The 16,223-nt window shown below is 66.0% G+C and overlaps 1 protein-coding gene across 1 annotated transcript in view; it reads right to left on the reverse strand.

Moving 5' to 3' along the window:
- ADGRB1 (adhesion G protein-coupled receptor B1) overlaps positions 1-8,994 on the reverse strand; it is a 62,079-nt gene extending 53,085 nt beyond the window's left edge. Inside the window, exon 1 of the mRNA XM_044244858.1 lies at positions 8,208-8,994. Coding sequence (XP_044100793.1) covers positions 8,208-8,994 — 787 coding nt within the window. The remainder of the gene's footprint in view (positions 1-8,207) is intronic.
- Positions 8,995-16,223: the final 7,229 nt, after the last annotated feature.

Consider the following 16,223-nt stretch of genomic DNA (forward strand, 5'->3'; position numbering starts at 1 on the left):
CCCACAGGGGATGGGCGTGCACCCTGCTCTCTGGCACCCCCCCCCCCCAGGAACACACGGGGCTCCCAGATGTGCTGGCAGGCCCGGGAAGGGCCTGCCAGGGCCACACCTACCCATGCAGGCACGTGAGGGTGGGAGGGGGGCTGTACATTGCTTGGTTCCTCCCTCAGAGGGGCAGGGAGTGTGGAGGGGTCACGCTGTGGCTCCCACTGTTCATATGAAGACCAAGGCCGGCTGAAGCGGAGGGGTGTCCATGCCCCCCAGCTAGGAAGAGGCCAAAGGACAATCGAGCTAGGCTGTCGGACACTCCAAGGAAGGAGGCTCTTTCCCCGGCCACCAGGGCCAGTTCCTCTGGGTGACCTCCTGCACAGTGGATCTCCTGTCCCGGTGCCTGCCTGGGGGGGCCCTCCTCTGTGACAGGCACCTCGGCACAGGAGCCTTGAGCCCTAGCCCACCCAGGAGGCCAGCTTCACCCCGATTACAGCAGAGGAAACTGAGGCTCAGAGAATGGTGATCACAACAGCCAGGGGCTAGTGCCAGGCTGCCGCCACGAAGGTCTGCCGGGGGCTGGGGAGGTGGGGGGCTGGCGCCGAGGAAGCCCGAGCCTCAGAGGTGCACGGAGCCAGGTCTCAGTGCCGAGTGGGAAATACACATGTGGATGTCGTTTCATCTTATGCCACCGATATGCTGGCCGGCCGGTGGGGAGGTGGGCTGGGCACGCGGGCAGGTGCGCAGACTAGGGGCCCGGGGAGGGGATGGCAAGTCCCCAGCAGCCAGGGGCCAGGGCGGGTGGGTGGCTCCGGCAGCAGCCCGGTGCCCACGCCGACGGGCAGGTGCAGGTAGGGAGGCCGTGTTACCTCCCGCTGGCAAGCATAGGAGCCCAGAATCAGCTTCTAAGAGTCCCCTGTGCCTCCCAACTAAGGCTGCTGGCCAGGACTGCCCACAAGCCCCCAGCCCGGGCCGCAGGCCTCAGTGGTGTCGCCATCCTGTCACGTGGACCCAAAGGAACGGAGAAGCCCAGAGCCTGGGGCGACAGGCCGGGTGACAGGGTGGGGGGGGTACGTCCCGCCCGTCCTTCCTGGCTGCCCCAGCCCAGCCCCCACGAGGAAGCCTGAGTGACGCGGAAACTGGCAGTGGGTGGGAGAGAGAGGGTGTCCAAGCCGGGCTAATTGGAGGATGCCACTCGGTTCCCATGGCAACTGCTGCGAGCGCAGAGTCTCAGGATAGACTCAGGTTAGGCCTCAGCTGCCAAAACACCCACTATTTCAGGGCTGGTTACCTTGGTGACCCAGGTGGGGGGGGAGGGGCGCGGAGGAGGGGGCGCGTCAGGAGAGGCTGGGGAGGGGCGCCACGGCCGGGCCCGGAGGACAGGCCAGCCCCTAGGTCTAGCCCTGAGTCTGGTCCCGCTCCGAGCCTCGATCCTCCTGACGGACTGACTTGGGACGCTGGGCGCAGGTCTGTGCTGCCCGATCACGCACGGAGGCCCGGACCCCGTCACATACCGGTCCCCAGCCTTGGCCGTGCTCTGGCCACTGGCGATCACTCGGGAGATGGGAGCTGCTATTTCTGTCACCGTTTTTGCTTGTAACACGCGTTCCCACACACGGCTGCCCCTGCGTCGGTGTTGGCCAAGCAAAGGCGTCCGTGACCGCGGGTCCCCCCGCAAGCTCTCCGCGGCCCCAGTGCCCGGCGGGCTTCCCGAGGCCGGAGCCGTGGGCAAGGCTGGGGGGTGGGCGGCCCCTCCGGGCACGGAAAGAAGCCGTATTCTTCCCCCGCTCAATGCCCCTCTGTCTCGGCGCCTCATTTCCATCTCATTAATGGATGAATGGAGCCGATTAATGGCCGCCCAGGAGAGAGAAACGGCGAGGGGCCTCTGCGGCCGCCTTCCCACCCCGGCGCCCCAGCCTGCAGGCTGTGCTGTCCCCAGTCTACGCCGGCCGGGGGCGCGCCAGGCCCCCCACGTCTGGGGCCTCCCCGGGGCCTCGGTCCCTTCAGAGGAGGGCTTGCACTTCCCGTGTCCTCCAGCAGAGGTCTCCCTGGCCCCGCAGGTGGGGGCGACCCGTGGGTCCCTGCCACTGCTGCCAGGGCTGGCCCGGCTCCCCTCCCCAGGGACCTGCTGTTTGCTCCAGCCACCACCCCCCCAGACCCCTGCTCCCTACCGAGCTTGGGCCTATCCAGGGGACACCCAGGCTCCTCCTCTCCCGTGCCCACATGAATGCGCAAATGTGGACCCCTGGGGACGCCCTCTCCAACCCAACCCTGTCCACAGGGAACCACCCTTAGCTGATCCTGCACCGGGGCTCGCGGCTCCCACTCTCAGAGCCTGCATGGCCAACAGGCCACCAGCCACAGCAACCACCATCAGATCTCAGGACAGGGCCGAGAGCTGTGCCCACTGGCCATGGGCCACAGCTCAGGTATGGAGGACAGGGAGGGCTCCTGCGAGTATCTGTGCCAGACGCTCCGTCTCCTTTAGCCTCACGCAGACCCTGGGACCAGGCCTGTCACGTCCCCATTTCACAGTGGGGAAAACGAGGCTTGCCTAGGGGGCTGGCATGGCCTCCTCTGCAGGTGTATATGCTTCTGGTGGCCTCTCTCCCTCAGCCAGGCAGGTATCTATCCCCTGTCCTGGGAAGGGTGTCCTGTTAAAAGCCTGGCCGGCGCCCACTGCAGCTCTGGCCTGCGGCATCAGTGGCCCCGGCACGCTGCTTCTCCCCTTGGGCCTCGGCTGCTCAGCTGACAGCCCTTCTCACCATCGTCCTGGGACGTGGAAGGCAGACAGGGCCGTATCGCTCCGCATCCCCAGCAGCCTGGGCTGGGGGGCGATGGGGGGCCCTGACCGCACGTGGGCGTTCCCCTGCGGCTCCCTGACCCCGTCCTTTTCCTGGGCTCACTTCCTCTTTCATCCGGAACAGGCCTTGTCTACAAGGGTCCTGGACCTGTTTTTCTGGATTTTTGTGAACAGGTCTTGGTACAAAAAGAGCAGATTCCTGGCGGAGATGACCAGCCCTGGTCCCTGGCAGGAAAGCCCGCACACCCTCCCAGCCCCCACCACTCCCCCTGTCACCCCGAAACTCCGGAGATGCCGCGCTTCCACCTGGACACCATCCTCCATCCACGGCCCAAGCCCTCCCTCTCTCTGCACCGTGTCGACCCCAGGGAGGGGCTCCAGACCCTTCTTTCTGAGGGGAGTAGAGGTGCACCTAGGGTTGGGACACCCTGAAGCCCTGCAGAGGCCTGTGTGTCGTGGCTGAGAGGTGACAGGCCTGGGGCCAGGGCTGTGGCCTTGAACAAGTCTGGCTTCTCAGCCCTGCGTCACAGCCTTGTCCCACACCCACATCCCCGGGACCCACATGCTGGCGGGTGACCCCCACTGCAGCCCAGCACGCCTACTCGTGCAGGCACATGATGGTGGGTGGTGCACACGCATAGACACACAGAAACATCTATGCACAGGGAGACACGGACACACACGGGGACATGGACACACATGGGGACATGGACAGGGACACACACGGACATGGACATACATGGACACATGAAAACACATGGGGACACGAACACACACAGGGACACATGGGGACACACGTGGACACATGAGGACACAGGGACACAAACACAGATACGGGCACACATGGGGACATGGACAGTGACACATGTGGACATGGACACACAGGGACACACATGTGGACATGAGGACACACAAGGACATATGACAGATGGGAACACGGACACACAAGGATACACATGGGGACACAGGAACACACATGGACACAGACACACGGGGACACACAGGGACACATAAGGACACAGATGGGGACACAGAAACACACAGGGACACATATGAGGAGACACATGGGAACACACATGGGGACACAGGACACAGACATGGGGACACACATGGGGATACAGACACATGGGGACACACACATGGGGACACAGACACATGGGGACACACACATGGGGACACAGACACATGGGGACACACACATGGGGACACAGACACATGGGGACACACACATGGGGACACAGACACATGGGGACACACATGGGGACACAGATAGGAACACACACGAGCTTGCCCCCAGCCCCCAGGATGCTGCTTTTTCATTATGTTCTGTGTCACTTCTGCAATAAAATTCTTTAATTAAAACATGAATATTTAAAACAACCCGTGAGAGAAATGGCCCATCTCACCAGAGGCAGAAAAATGCAAAGAGAGACTGTGGGAAAGAGACGAGGAGATGAGCCGTGGGACCGGCCCTGAGAGACTGCGGCGCAGGCCGGCAGGCGGGCGGCGGGGAGGACAGGGGACAGTTGCTCTGGCCTGAGGAGCGCTCGCCAGGTCGGAGGCGTGACGCGGCCATGTGGCGTTTGGACAGGCTGGGCAGGGGGAGGGCGGAAAATGGGCCACAGGCTGGCCAGGCCGCCTGCCCACTCCCGGCGCCGGCATACGTGGCCTTCTTGGGGTGCAGATGCAGAGCCGCGCCCGCCCCGGCCTCCCCTGGCCAGCGCGAGGGGGCGGAGCTCCCGGGGCACCCGGCTCAGCGGCCGCGATCTGGGGTCTGGCGCCTGCCTAGCTCAGCGGTGTGTCTTCCAAGTGTTTGCTGCCTCTCCCGGGTCCATGTGCCGGCACACAACGTGCACGGAAGTGCAAGCTTCTCCCCAAACACCCGCTGGGAGCCACGGGCGCTGCGGCCAGCCCACCCCTTACGAGCTGTGTGACTCTGGCTGCTGCCCGAACATCTCTGTGCCTTATTCCAAGGAACTCCTGCTCTGTGCCGGGCACGTTCCACATGCTGGGGGCTCCAGGGTGGGCAGGGCAAACACCTGTCCCCTGGTGCTTGTGCCCCAGCAGAGACAGAGGGTGGGGACGGACCCAACCAAATCGGGGAGTTCTCAGTGCGTTCACAGGAGACGCGGGCTGTGGAAAGCGAAAAGGAGACAGTGTGTGGGGTGGAGCGTGGGCTTGGGCTGCTGCCGTCTGACACAGCACGGTCAGGGTTTGTGGACAGGGCCATGTCTGAGCAAGGCCTTGGGAGCCCTGCTCGCGTCTGGGCCAGAGTGTTCAGGCAGAGGGAGCGGATAGTGCAAGGCCCGGGGGAAGGGGGCGCTTTGGTGGCCGACTCCGGGGCTGCTAGAAAGAGTAAACTTGTTAACGTGTGCGGCTGTTTCCAGCACAGGGACGCCCTCGGGACACGGCTGCTGGTGACCCTGCTACGGGAATATTTATTCCCGAGGTCCTAGAAGTGTCAGGGTGTTCCGGGCCAGGGACACACCCCGAGGGGCGCCCGGTCTCTGGGCCCGGGTCACGCCGTCCGGCCCACCTTGCCCAGCGCGGCCCCTCCTCCACAGGGCGGGCAGTCCTAGCCCACACTCTCCAAATGGTCTTCCCACGAGAACGCCAGGCCTGGCCACACAGCCTGGGCCCTGCCCTTTGCCAAGGGCGCTGGCATCGGCCCTGCACGGAGCCCAGCCTCAGAACGCCCACATACGCACCGGCCGTGCACACGTGTGTGCAGGTGCACGCACAAACACGCGTACGTGCCGTGGGTGCGCGCACGCACTCGTTCCCACGCGAGCACCAGGGACTCGTGGCGTCCTGTGCACACGCGTGTACACACACATACGTGTGAACGTGCACCCGTGCACGCTCGCTATCCTGCACATGCACATGGGCACCCCCGTGCACACACGGGTGAGGCTTGTGTGAACACACGCGCACACACACTTGTACCCACGGACACACGGTGTGCACATGCTGATGCACACATACACGTATGGTACAGTGCACACTTACACACACGCACGTGGAGGTGCGAACACACACGCCTTCCTGTCCTCTTCCCAGAACCACTTCCGAACGCGTCCTTCCCCGCCTCTGCCCCCAGCGCCCCTCCCCCGACACTCCCCAGCCCTCCGCCTCCCACCCAGCAGTGGACGCGGCCTTGGTGTTTCATTACTAGCATCGTGTTTGCCTAGAATCTCTTCCTCCCGATCTGCGTCCCTCACACAACCCAGGAAAGACTATTTTTGTCTTTCCATTTTAAAGACAAGCGGCCCGAGGGGCCAACCGAGCTTCTGGGATGGGCCCAGGACTCCCAGCGAGTGCGGGGCGGGCTGACCTGGTCCTGTCCCGGTGCCCCAGATCCCAGAGTGCCCTGCTCAAGGGACAGTCCCACCTGGGGGGGGGGCCCAGCAATCCCACACTAGAGTCCCACTCTGACCTCTGGATCTTCCTCCCCACTGTGCCCCTACCCAGTGCTTTCCCAGCTCCTGGCTGGAAATTTGGGGGGTGGGGTCTAGCTGTCTCCTTCCCTGTGTCCCGCGTACCAGCACAGCCGTCAGCTCCTACCTCCAGGCTCTCCTCCCCCCACCCTGACCAGCCCGCTCCGAGCTCCACGGCCTTCTGCACCGACAGCCCGAGGACCGCCAGAGCGCGTCACTCTTCTGCTTAAAGCCCCGCGATGTGAACACACCCAGCTCTTATGCACATGGCTACCACGGTGGGCTGGCCCTGGGCCCGTCAGACCCGATGTGGGCCTACGGTTCTTCCTTGCCGACAAAGCAACCGAGGTCCGCTGGGGAGTGGCAGAGCCAGACTACAGGCCAGCCAGGGCCTGGCCCTGCCTTGCATGGTCCTCCCACCTCCCAAACCGGCCACGACCCGAAGCTCTGCTCCTCCTTGTCCCCCCGCGGACTGCTTCCATCCCGCCTTGCCTCAGAAGCTGCCCAAGTCAAGGACACAGTGTCCTACATCTTGCCCAGCCCAAAGGTCAGCCCTTCTAGCCTCCTACCTTGCTGCTGCCCCCGCCCCCACATCTAATGTCCCCAGGGCATTTGCGCTGGTTTCCTGGGCACCCCGTCAGTCCCCATCTCCCGGGGGCTCTGCTGGCCTCCTCCTGAGACCATGGGAGAGGCGGTGCCCTCCCCCTCCCCTGCTTCTCTCAGGCTATCCTCACTGCTTCCTGGATGTTCCAGGATCTACAGCTGGGGGCCAGGTTGGAACCTTGTTCCCAGATAACTGGCTTCCTTGTAACCTCTTAGAGCTTATTTTCTGCATTTAAAGACTTGGTTCTGACCACTCCTCTGACCCCACTGGCCGAGGGCACTGGACAATGTCACCTGGCCGCAGAGTGGCCTGCACAGCGTGGAACCCCCAGCCAGGCCCAGCCCCTGGGTGCCCGGTGCCTGTATTTAGCAGCCTGGACAGCTCAGCAGTCTGAGAAGAGCTATCACCTGTGGCCCCCCAGTCTGGCCACAGCTCCAGGGTCCTGGATGCTCCCACAAAACCCCAGGCCTCTTGCCAGGGGGCTTCCACCACCAGGACTGCCCACCGAGCCCCACCGGCGCCCCATCCCCCGAGTCTCATCCTCCTGCACGGACTCCCAGCTCTCCAAGGAGAAGCCAAGGTCCTCCCAGGGCCGAGAACGCACAAGACCCATCAGCCCCGCCGCGAGGACCCCTGACACACGTCTGCCCCGTCTGCAGCTGGCGATGCCCTTCGACACCCCGGGACTCATGCACGCATCCCGGAATCCTGAACATGGCCCCCTGGTCCAGGCGACCCTGGCCTCCGGGTGAAGCAGAGGCCTCAGCCTGCCAGGGACTCTTGCCCTGTGTTTCTCTGATATGCTCCCGCAGGGCTGCTGGCACCTTCTCCCACCCTGAGGGCAGCCTCCCCACAACGGGTCCTTGTTGTCATTGTGCCTGCGTGTCCTTGGCAGCCCTGGCACCCTGCGGGTGCGCGGTACAGCTGAGGCGACAGGACCGGAGGGGTTCAACCATGTACAATCCCCCAATCTCAGGTCCCGACCACATCTCCAAACGGTCCGCTCGGCTCACTTTTCTTCCAGGTGGCCCGTGTCCCTGGAGGCCCCACGGACCCCGCCGCAGGCCACGGCAGCCCACTGCTCCTTAGCTAAGATGGAAGGACCCTCCCCCAGCCAGGGACTAACAGTCCTTCATCCTGGCGGAAATCTGTCGTTTGTCCCTTCCCTGACAGCCAGCGGGCAGCACCTGGGGGCTGGGTACGTGGACCCCAAGGCCGGGGACAAACACACTCGCCCAGCGGCCTCACCTCCACGCCATCGGCTTCCCTGGAGGCTCGATGCAGGGACAGGGGACCGGGGCAGCCCTGCCGGGATGACCCCCTCCCCGCCCACCCTCTGCCCAGAGAGCCAGCGGGCGGTCCTCTGCCCACTCACCTGCTGCGCCGTCTCCGCCCCGATCCTGGGTCAGGCTGGTGAGGCAGTTCTCAGGGCCGCCGGCCACACCGTCCCTCAGGCAGACGTCCCCGCGGGGGGCCGGGGCGCCGCCGTCCCCGCCCACGCAGGCGCAGGGGGTCTGCATGATCCCGCAGGGGTGCGAGCTGCGGCTGCCGGCCAGACAGGCGTCCAGCCAGCGACACAGCATCTGGCAGGCGGCCCCGCTCGGGTGGCGGTTGCCCACGACCAGGTACTCCACGGAGAAGTCGTCGCTGGGGCCCGGGGACGCGCCCAGCAGCCGGGGGCCGGGGTCAGGGGGCGGCTGCTGGCGCAGCATTTGCAGGAACTGCTTGCTGGCCTGCAGGAAGGCCAGGGGCGCCGCGGGGTCGCAGAGCTGCAGCACGTCGTCAAAGCTCTCCACGCCCAGGTAGGTGCGCGTGGACTCCAGGAAGGAGTCGAACTGGTAGGTGCGGATGCGGCCGGGGCCGCCGCAGGGGGCAGGCGGCTTGGCCACCTTCATGTAGAGCGTGTAGCGGCGGGGGTCGGGGTTGCGCAGGGTCCAGGAGCAGCGCGAGGCGTTGGAGGGGAACACGGCGGCCGCCGAGAAGTAGCCGAAGAACTTGCCCTGCACCAGCGTGGCGCACGGCTCGGCCCCGGGACCCGCGTCGGCCCCCGCGGCCGCCCGCGCCCGACGCCCCAGCACCAGCACCAGCAGCAGCAGCAGCAGCGGCGGCCGCAGGCAGAGGATCCGGCAGAGGGGGCCCGGGGCGGCGGCCTGGCCCCTCATCCTAGCTCACGGGGCCGCCGGGGTTCCGCGGGCTGGGCAGGCAGGCGCGGGCCAGGCCTTGACATGCCAGGGTCCGGCGATGGCGGGGTGCCAGGCGGGGCGGGAGCCGGGGGACCGGAGGAGGAGAACGCTTCCGACGACCTCGAGTGCAGCAGCGGCTCCTAAAGTCCGGGGCCCCGACGCGGGCCTGCGGCCTTCAGCAGCAGCTGGGGAAGAGCAGAACAGGGGACGGGGTGAGCCCCCAGGGACGCTGCGGCCTTGCCCTGCTGCCCGGCCTGGGCTTGGGGTGGCTGCCACAGGCCCTGGCGTGGCTCCCAGGCACCGTGTCTGCCTCCTGCCAGTGTGTCCACCTGCAGCGGGACAGGGGGCCTGGCTTTCCCTCCCGGCCCGCTCGCTCCCGGGTCTTTGTCCTCTCTGCCCTTCCTCCTTCCCACCCCTCCCTGTCTTTCAGGGAAGAACCCACAAACCTCAGAGGAAGGAAGTGGGGGGGTTGTAGAGGGGGAAGCCATTCCCCCCATCCCCAGGGATGGGAGTCCCTACCCTCGCCAGGCCACCTGGGCCCCTGGCTCTGACCGTGACATTGTGATGGGGTCACTGCGGCCTCTCAGGTCATCTCCTCCCATCCTCGCCCCCACTGGCTCCAGGGCCCTGCAGCTCTGGGCAGGGAGGGCTGGGGACAGAGTCACCAGAACCCCATTCACCCAGCTTCAGCCAACGCTGGTCCCTTGCCTCACCCCTTCTTTGCCAGGCTGGGCCGTGACCCTCCAACTTCAGGATGGGGAGACCGAGGCTAAGAGGGTAAGTGACTCGAAGGAGGTCACGGTGACTGTAGGAGAAGCCATCGCGGATCCCCCCACAGATCCCAGCCGGTGCCACAGCCCACAGGGCTCCCCCCTCTGCTCTGGTGTGTGTGGGGGGGAGGCAGCCGCCAGCCCGTATGGCGCAGGGACACAGTGGAGCCACTCTGGTCTCAGAATGGGCGATGCCCCGCCTGGATTCGCCACCATGTGGACTCTGATAAGCTCCTCTGCCTCCAGCCCTCAGTTTCCCCACTACCACCAAGGCCCCTAGCTGGGCCAGCTGTCTGTCCCACGCAGCAGCTGAGCGGGTGGGTGAGAAGGGAGGGCTGCAGCCGGCTCCCCAGGTGGCCTGGCCTCCCCTCCCCTCTGTCAACCTTCCCGTGCGGCCACCTGCCCACAGGTGCTCGCCACGTCCTGCTGCCCAGGCCCAGCTGGCCGGCACCCTTCCTGCACGGGCTGGTAGCAGAGCAGGGAGCTGGGCAGAGGTGGCCCTGGGCCCCGAGCAGACTGGAGTGGGGGTGCCTGGACTCAAGCTGCTCCTCCTGGCTGTGTGGCCTTGGGCGAAGCCCTTGCCGCCCAGGTAGAAAGAGGATGAAGCCTCACTCTTTCTGCAAGAGGGTAAGAGCTAGACCGGGGGGTTTCCCTGTGCTCGGGGCAGGAGGTGACTCCTGAGGGGAGAGGAGGCGGGAGCAGGGCTCTGGATCACCAGGGGGAGCTGGGCCAAACCTGGTCCTCTGGGGGCTCTTTCGTGGCAGACATTAGGGGTCCCAAGAAAAGAATTTGCCAGCTTCTCATGGGGGCACCTCTGGGCAGAGCTGAGCAGACTCTGCCCTTGGCCCTTACCTCTGGGAGGCCCTCGGTGCCCCCCAGCTTCTAGATGCCTCTAGAAGAGCCCGCCAGTCCCCACATTATGGGGATGGAAAGGGCAGGGTCTTGCTGCAGCCAATCCCAGACCTGGGAGGTCCCCACAGTTTTACGGTCACGTGTTCTAGAACCTTGCCCGAGCCTTAGCCCCCAAGGCAGCAACCCCCCATGTCAAGTCCCAGGCCCGGACCTAAGGTGAGAGCCAGCCCCTGGCCCTGGGACAGACTCTCCGTGATGCCCCAGTCCTGGGGGGATGCTGGCAGAGCCCAGCAGAAACTGAGCTCCGCACGCAACAGCCCAGCTCCCGCACCTCAGGCAGGACCCCAGGCAGCCTGTCCCACAGCTTTCCCATGGGGGGAGAGCTGGTTCTGGGGGGCCAAGAGCGGGGACAGGAGGTGGCATGAGGGCCTGTGCCAGGCAGGGGGTCCTCTAGGGCCTCCATCATCCCATCTGGAACAAAGGGAGGCTCAGCCACATGGTGCTGCCGACAAGGGCACGGCCGCCTGCTCCATGCCCACGCGGGTTCGGTGGGTCCGGGCTGGTGGGGCATTCTGTGGGGCTCCGAGCTGTGCTGGGCATTTCATGGTGACAGCAGTGAGCTGTAACTGGGCACACCTGCTAGGGTTTCCCCCGGAACCCCTGGGGAGCTGTGCCTCCGTGGGGCTCGGCGGTGCCAGGTGCCGGGTGCCTGAGCCAGGACGCTGGGCCCGGTCTACCGGTCCACCACGCACTGTCCCGGGGCCCGCGGGAGCCAGGCCGAGCCAAGGTCCTCTGCACGGCCCCACCAGCTCACACACTCTTGGAGCACCTGTTGGCCTGCTGGGTCCTGCACACCAGAGAGAGGAGTCAGGGAGGGCTGGAGGCAGGACAGTGCCCCCAAGAAGGGCCGCCCAGCGGTTGGTGGCAGGGAGTGGCCTTGGGGGAAGGGAAGGGAGGCGGGGCGGGGCAGGGGTAGTGAGAGGGGAGGAGGCAGGGGGCGGGTGCTCAGGAGAGAGAAGACAGAAGTCCCAGTGGCCCGCTGGGCTGTGGGATATGTGTGTGTGTTTGGGGGGACATTCCTTGCCTAGACCCTGAGGGGGGGCGTGCAAGGGTGAAGGTGTGGTAAGGGGCAGGTCAGACAGAGCTCAGAACCCTCTCGGGCAGCTACAGCCCAGGACCGAGGCTCTGGAGTGAGTCTTCACGGACTCTGGGGACCTAAAGATGACCTAAAAGTGTTTAGCCACGGGGTTCTCAAACAGCATGCCTGGGAGCTCTGGGGCTCCCTGCGAGGGCCACCAGGGAGCTAGGCTCAGCTCGCATCTTGGACTCAAACTGCTCCACACCCTGAGCGTAGGGGAAGGCTCCGCTGGCCAGAAGGCTGTCCCAGCGGCGAGGGTGAGCATCATGGCCCCAGCGGGCTCCGCAGGCAGGGTCGCAGGGCCGAGGAGGGCAGGAGGCCCAGGCGGTCATGGTGATGGCTCCTGCACCTGCCGGCGGGCACTCGCCCTCTGCCTCCCAGGCCTCTCCAGTGAGATGAGGCCTCCTCCATCCCCTGGAGCCACCTGCCTGATCCCCTCCAACGAGACTGTGGATAAACGGGTCCGAGGCCCCTCTGAGCCTTCTTGCGCCAAAGCTGGGCCGCCGCAGGCAGAGAGCGGGGCAGGCTTGCGGTGCACTGGGGTCCGACCCCAGGTCATACAGCCACGGGGTAGGCTAAGTGGAGTCTATCTCAGGCCAGGGGGACTGGTGCCGACACAGGGCGGGGGCAGACAGGCGTGGGCCTGGCCCCCCCCCCCGGCACTCAGGGTGGGGTCCTGGAGGGGAGGGTGTCCGGGTCTGGTCCCCAGATGAGTGGGGGCAGGGCCTGATCTGACCATTCTGGGGTCCCTCTAACGGCCAGGGACAGGTGCAGGCAGGGAGAGTGAGGAAGTGGCCTGCATGGGCTCTGGGCCAGGGGGAGCCGGGGTCGCAGAGATGGGGCGCAGGTGTGGATGCATACGCGTCTCAGAACACGCCTAGGTGTGGGCACGCATGTGAGAGCACAGGGGTGTGTGCGTGTCCACAGACCCACGCCAGCACGCACACCTGTACCGCGCTCGCGCAAGGCTCCACGGCAAGAGGGGGGCCGGGCTCCGCACGTGTTCTCTGGGATGTGAGGGTCAGCCTGACGCACACCAGGGCTGGGACAGGAGGGGACCTGGAGGGGATGGCTTGGGGAGAGCCCAGTGGCCAAGCCAGAGCCCCGAGGAGCCCAAGGCAGGGCCTCAGACTGGAGGGCCAGATCTGGGGTGCCCTGGGCCGGCTCGGGCCCCTCCCTCAACCACATCTGGCCCCCAGGCATCAGCAAGCTGTCAGAGCTCTCTGAGCCAGCTGGCCCCTGGTGAGGGGCGCACGGAGGCCCCACTCAGCCCCCAGTGCCGGGCTCTGATGCAGCCCCCGCCGGTCCTTTCCACGAGCGCTCACAGGGGCCGTCTCCTCCCTACACAGGCCGCGGGTCTGGTCATTGGTCCCCCAGCTCCCAGCCTGGTTCACTGCAGCTTTGGTCGCCTACTGCCCCTCTTGGGCTCCCAAGGACGGTGGCCATGAGCACCCGAGCCTCTTTGGGGTCCTGCCTCTCCCGTCACCTGCTCGGGCCACACTGCCTTTGCTGCCGGGAAGTTCTTCCTGGAGTCCAGTCCCCACCCCCTGGCCGGCGTCCGTTGCGCCCGGCAGCGAGGCCTCCCAGAGCCTGGACTGCGGGCTCAGGAGGAGGGCAAGGGAGCCTGCAGGTGTCTGATGGGGTCACAGGGTAGAGGCCACTGGAACAGGAGGGTTGTGACAGTGGGCGGGGGACAAAGAGAACCGGCTGTGCCAGGCAGGGACAGGAAGCTGGGAGCCAGGGTGAGAGTGATGGCCACTTCCGGAGCACTGACCACAGGCGGTTCCTCAGGGACCCCCCTGTTCAATGTCACAGCACCCCTGTGGGGTAGGAGCAGAATCGAGCCCACAGTGGGCCTCTCAGGGCCACCATCAGTGTGGGGCGCCGCACCGACCTTCCACACCATCCCAGAGGCGTCCGTGCCCCTGCCCTGCCATCAGAGGCCCCCAGTGCCTCGGTTTCCCCACTGTACAAGGGTCTGGGCTGGACACTGCTTCCACTGCTCCAGGACTCTCCAGCTTCACTTGGGTCCGTCCGACCCTCCCCCGCCAGGCCCAGTGCACACACACAGACCCACCTCAGGCCCGGCCTCCGCATCCCCTCCCCACCCACCCCAGGCCGCCAATGGCATCCCAGATGCCAGCCACAAAAGGCACTCTGTTGTCCCGGCCGGCCCCCTGAACAGTGCCTGCCTGTGTGTCCTGGGAAGAGGCTGCACTGGGGGAGGGGTGGCTGCGCCCCCTCGGCACCAGCAGTAGCCCAGGGGCTGGCTGGCAGGCAGGGGCCAGGAGAGCGAGCAGGAGAGGCCGTCCAGGGACAAGCAACGACCTCTGCCCACAGCGGCCTGTCCTCCCTGCGCCGGGGGGTGGTCCTGTGAGCCCCCACGTATACCTCCTGGGCTGTGGCAGCCTGGTCCCTGGGCGGGGAGGGGCTGCTGACATTGATCCAGGACAACCCAGGACACAGAGGGGCCGGGAGAGCCCGGGCAGGCCTCCCTGCATGAGCACAGAAGCAGGTGGGGTGTGAGAACTTGCCCCCCGCCGAGCGACCAGCGGCCCCCACTCCCAGCCTGTGCGAACCAGGCTCCCAGTGAACCCCCAGCTGACCTGCGGGGTATTCCACGCTTGCCTTGAGGAGCCCCCAGGCCAGGCCCCTGAGATGTCCCCCATCACTGTGCCCGCAAGCCCCAGCCCTTCAGGAAGCCTCCTTCCCTTGCCCACCTGCCTGGGCATGGGGGTCATGGGGGGATCCTGGCTGGAAGCCAGGCAGAACTGTGCAAGTGAAGAGAGGAAGCCCCCCTCCCCACCCGAAGGTCCGTGGCTGGGAGGGGCCCGTCCTGTGCCTGGTCTGCTCCAGGCCACCCCTACAGGCCCTTACCTGCTCCCCCACCCACAGAGGGCAAGGAGGTCTCACCTCTATTTCACAAAGGAGGCCAACAGACACACCATCACTCCGTGCCGCCCCCACTGCCCCAGGCCCCCCTGGCCTGGAACCAAGGGCCAGCTCTCTGATGGCCTCACCACACCTCCTCTGGCCCAGAATCCCATCACCCCAAACTGCTCCCTGAAGACACTCCGGGCACTCAGGCTCCTGGCTTTGCCTCCGTTCTGCCCTGCCCGGGTGGCCCCCGCGGCCCCCGCCCAGCGCACCTTCTTGCCCTTTGGGCCACGGGGCGCGGGCCTGCCCCAGGAAGCCGCACCTGAGCCCTGCAGGCCCTCCTGGGAGTGGATGTGGCCTGCACCGCGACGCACGCAAGTGCCCTCGCACACACGGGCACGTGAGGCGACTTACACCCAAGGCCGGCACGCGCACACGAGTGCAAACGTGCACGCGGACTGGCTCTCCTGAGCGTCCCATGTGGGGACAGCGAGAGCTTCTGTCCCAGGGCTGGGGGCTCCCTGCAGGGGTGGGGGGCTGTCATGAGGAGTGGGTCGCTCCAATTCTGAGTGTGACAAAGGTGCCTGGGCTCTCTCCTCTCTGCATGGCCGGCTCAGTGCCAGAGCGAGCCCCCCGCCCTGCGACGGGCGGAAGCCCTGCTGCCCTGCCCAGCCGGCTGCCGGCTGGCGAGCGGTGCTCCTCTCCACGCCCCACACCAGGATCGGTGCTCCCCAGTCCCCAGCAGGACGGGCTTGTCCAAGGTCACCTGCCCAAGGTCACATGGAGAGGGCCAGCCGACAGCAGAAAGGTGGGAAGAAGTGGTCAGGAAGGGGCTGGGGGACACACTGCAGTCGTGGGGCTGCCCTGGGCAGAATGTGCTGAGGTCCCCAGGACATTCCGGGCAGGCCTGGCCAGGCGGAGCCCACGCGGGTCCCGTGGCAAGCGCGAGGAAGGAACGAGTGGAGATCGCAACTCAGCCCACAACTGTCTCACGGAACCAAGGTCCCCTGGCTCCCGGCGTCCCTGCACCTCCTCCACAGCACCCCAGGCTGCAGCAGGACTGACATCCTGTCCCAGTGCTCGGAGGGGCGGAGGCTCCCCCAGCTGGAGGCTGCATCCGGGGCCTCCACCACCACCCACGGGTGACCTCTGCTCTCTGTGGGGGCCGTAGAGGAGAAGGACAGGCAGAGAGGGAGGGGCTGGAACTCAAGGCCACCTCCACCCCCTCCCCCGGCTCTGGAGGGAGACCTGGACAAGGGGACCTGGCGTTCCTGAGCAGGACCATGGGGCCCCCAGATGGACCGGCTGGGGTTCTGAGGAGCGTGTGTGGGTGTGGAGCACACATGCACACACGTGTGCGTGCTGTGTATGAGGGAGTGTGTGTCCCAGGACAAGTGTGTACGGATGAGGCTTTGTGGGGGGAAGGAGGGCGTGTGCACACTTGCAGTGTGAGCGGGTCTCTGGCTTGCACGTGTGTGCATGTACACGTGTGGGTGTGCGAGTGCGTGTGCTCTTGTCAAGAAGAAGGCTTCAGGAGGTGCCACCTGTGAGGCGGGAGCCAGGGACAGGTC

The sequence above is a fragment of the Neovison vison genome, chromosome 4 (genome assembly GCF_020171115.1).
Source record: "Neovison vison isolate M4711 chromosome 4, ASM_NN_V1, whole genome shotgun sequence".
NCBI classification, from domain to species: Eukaryota; Metazoa; Chordata; class Mammalia; order Carnivora; family Mustelidae; genus Neogale; species Neogale vison.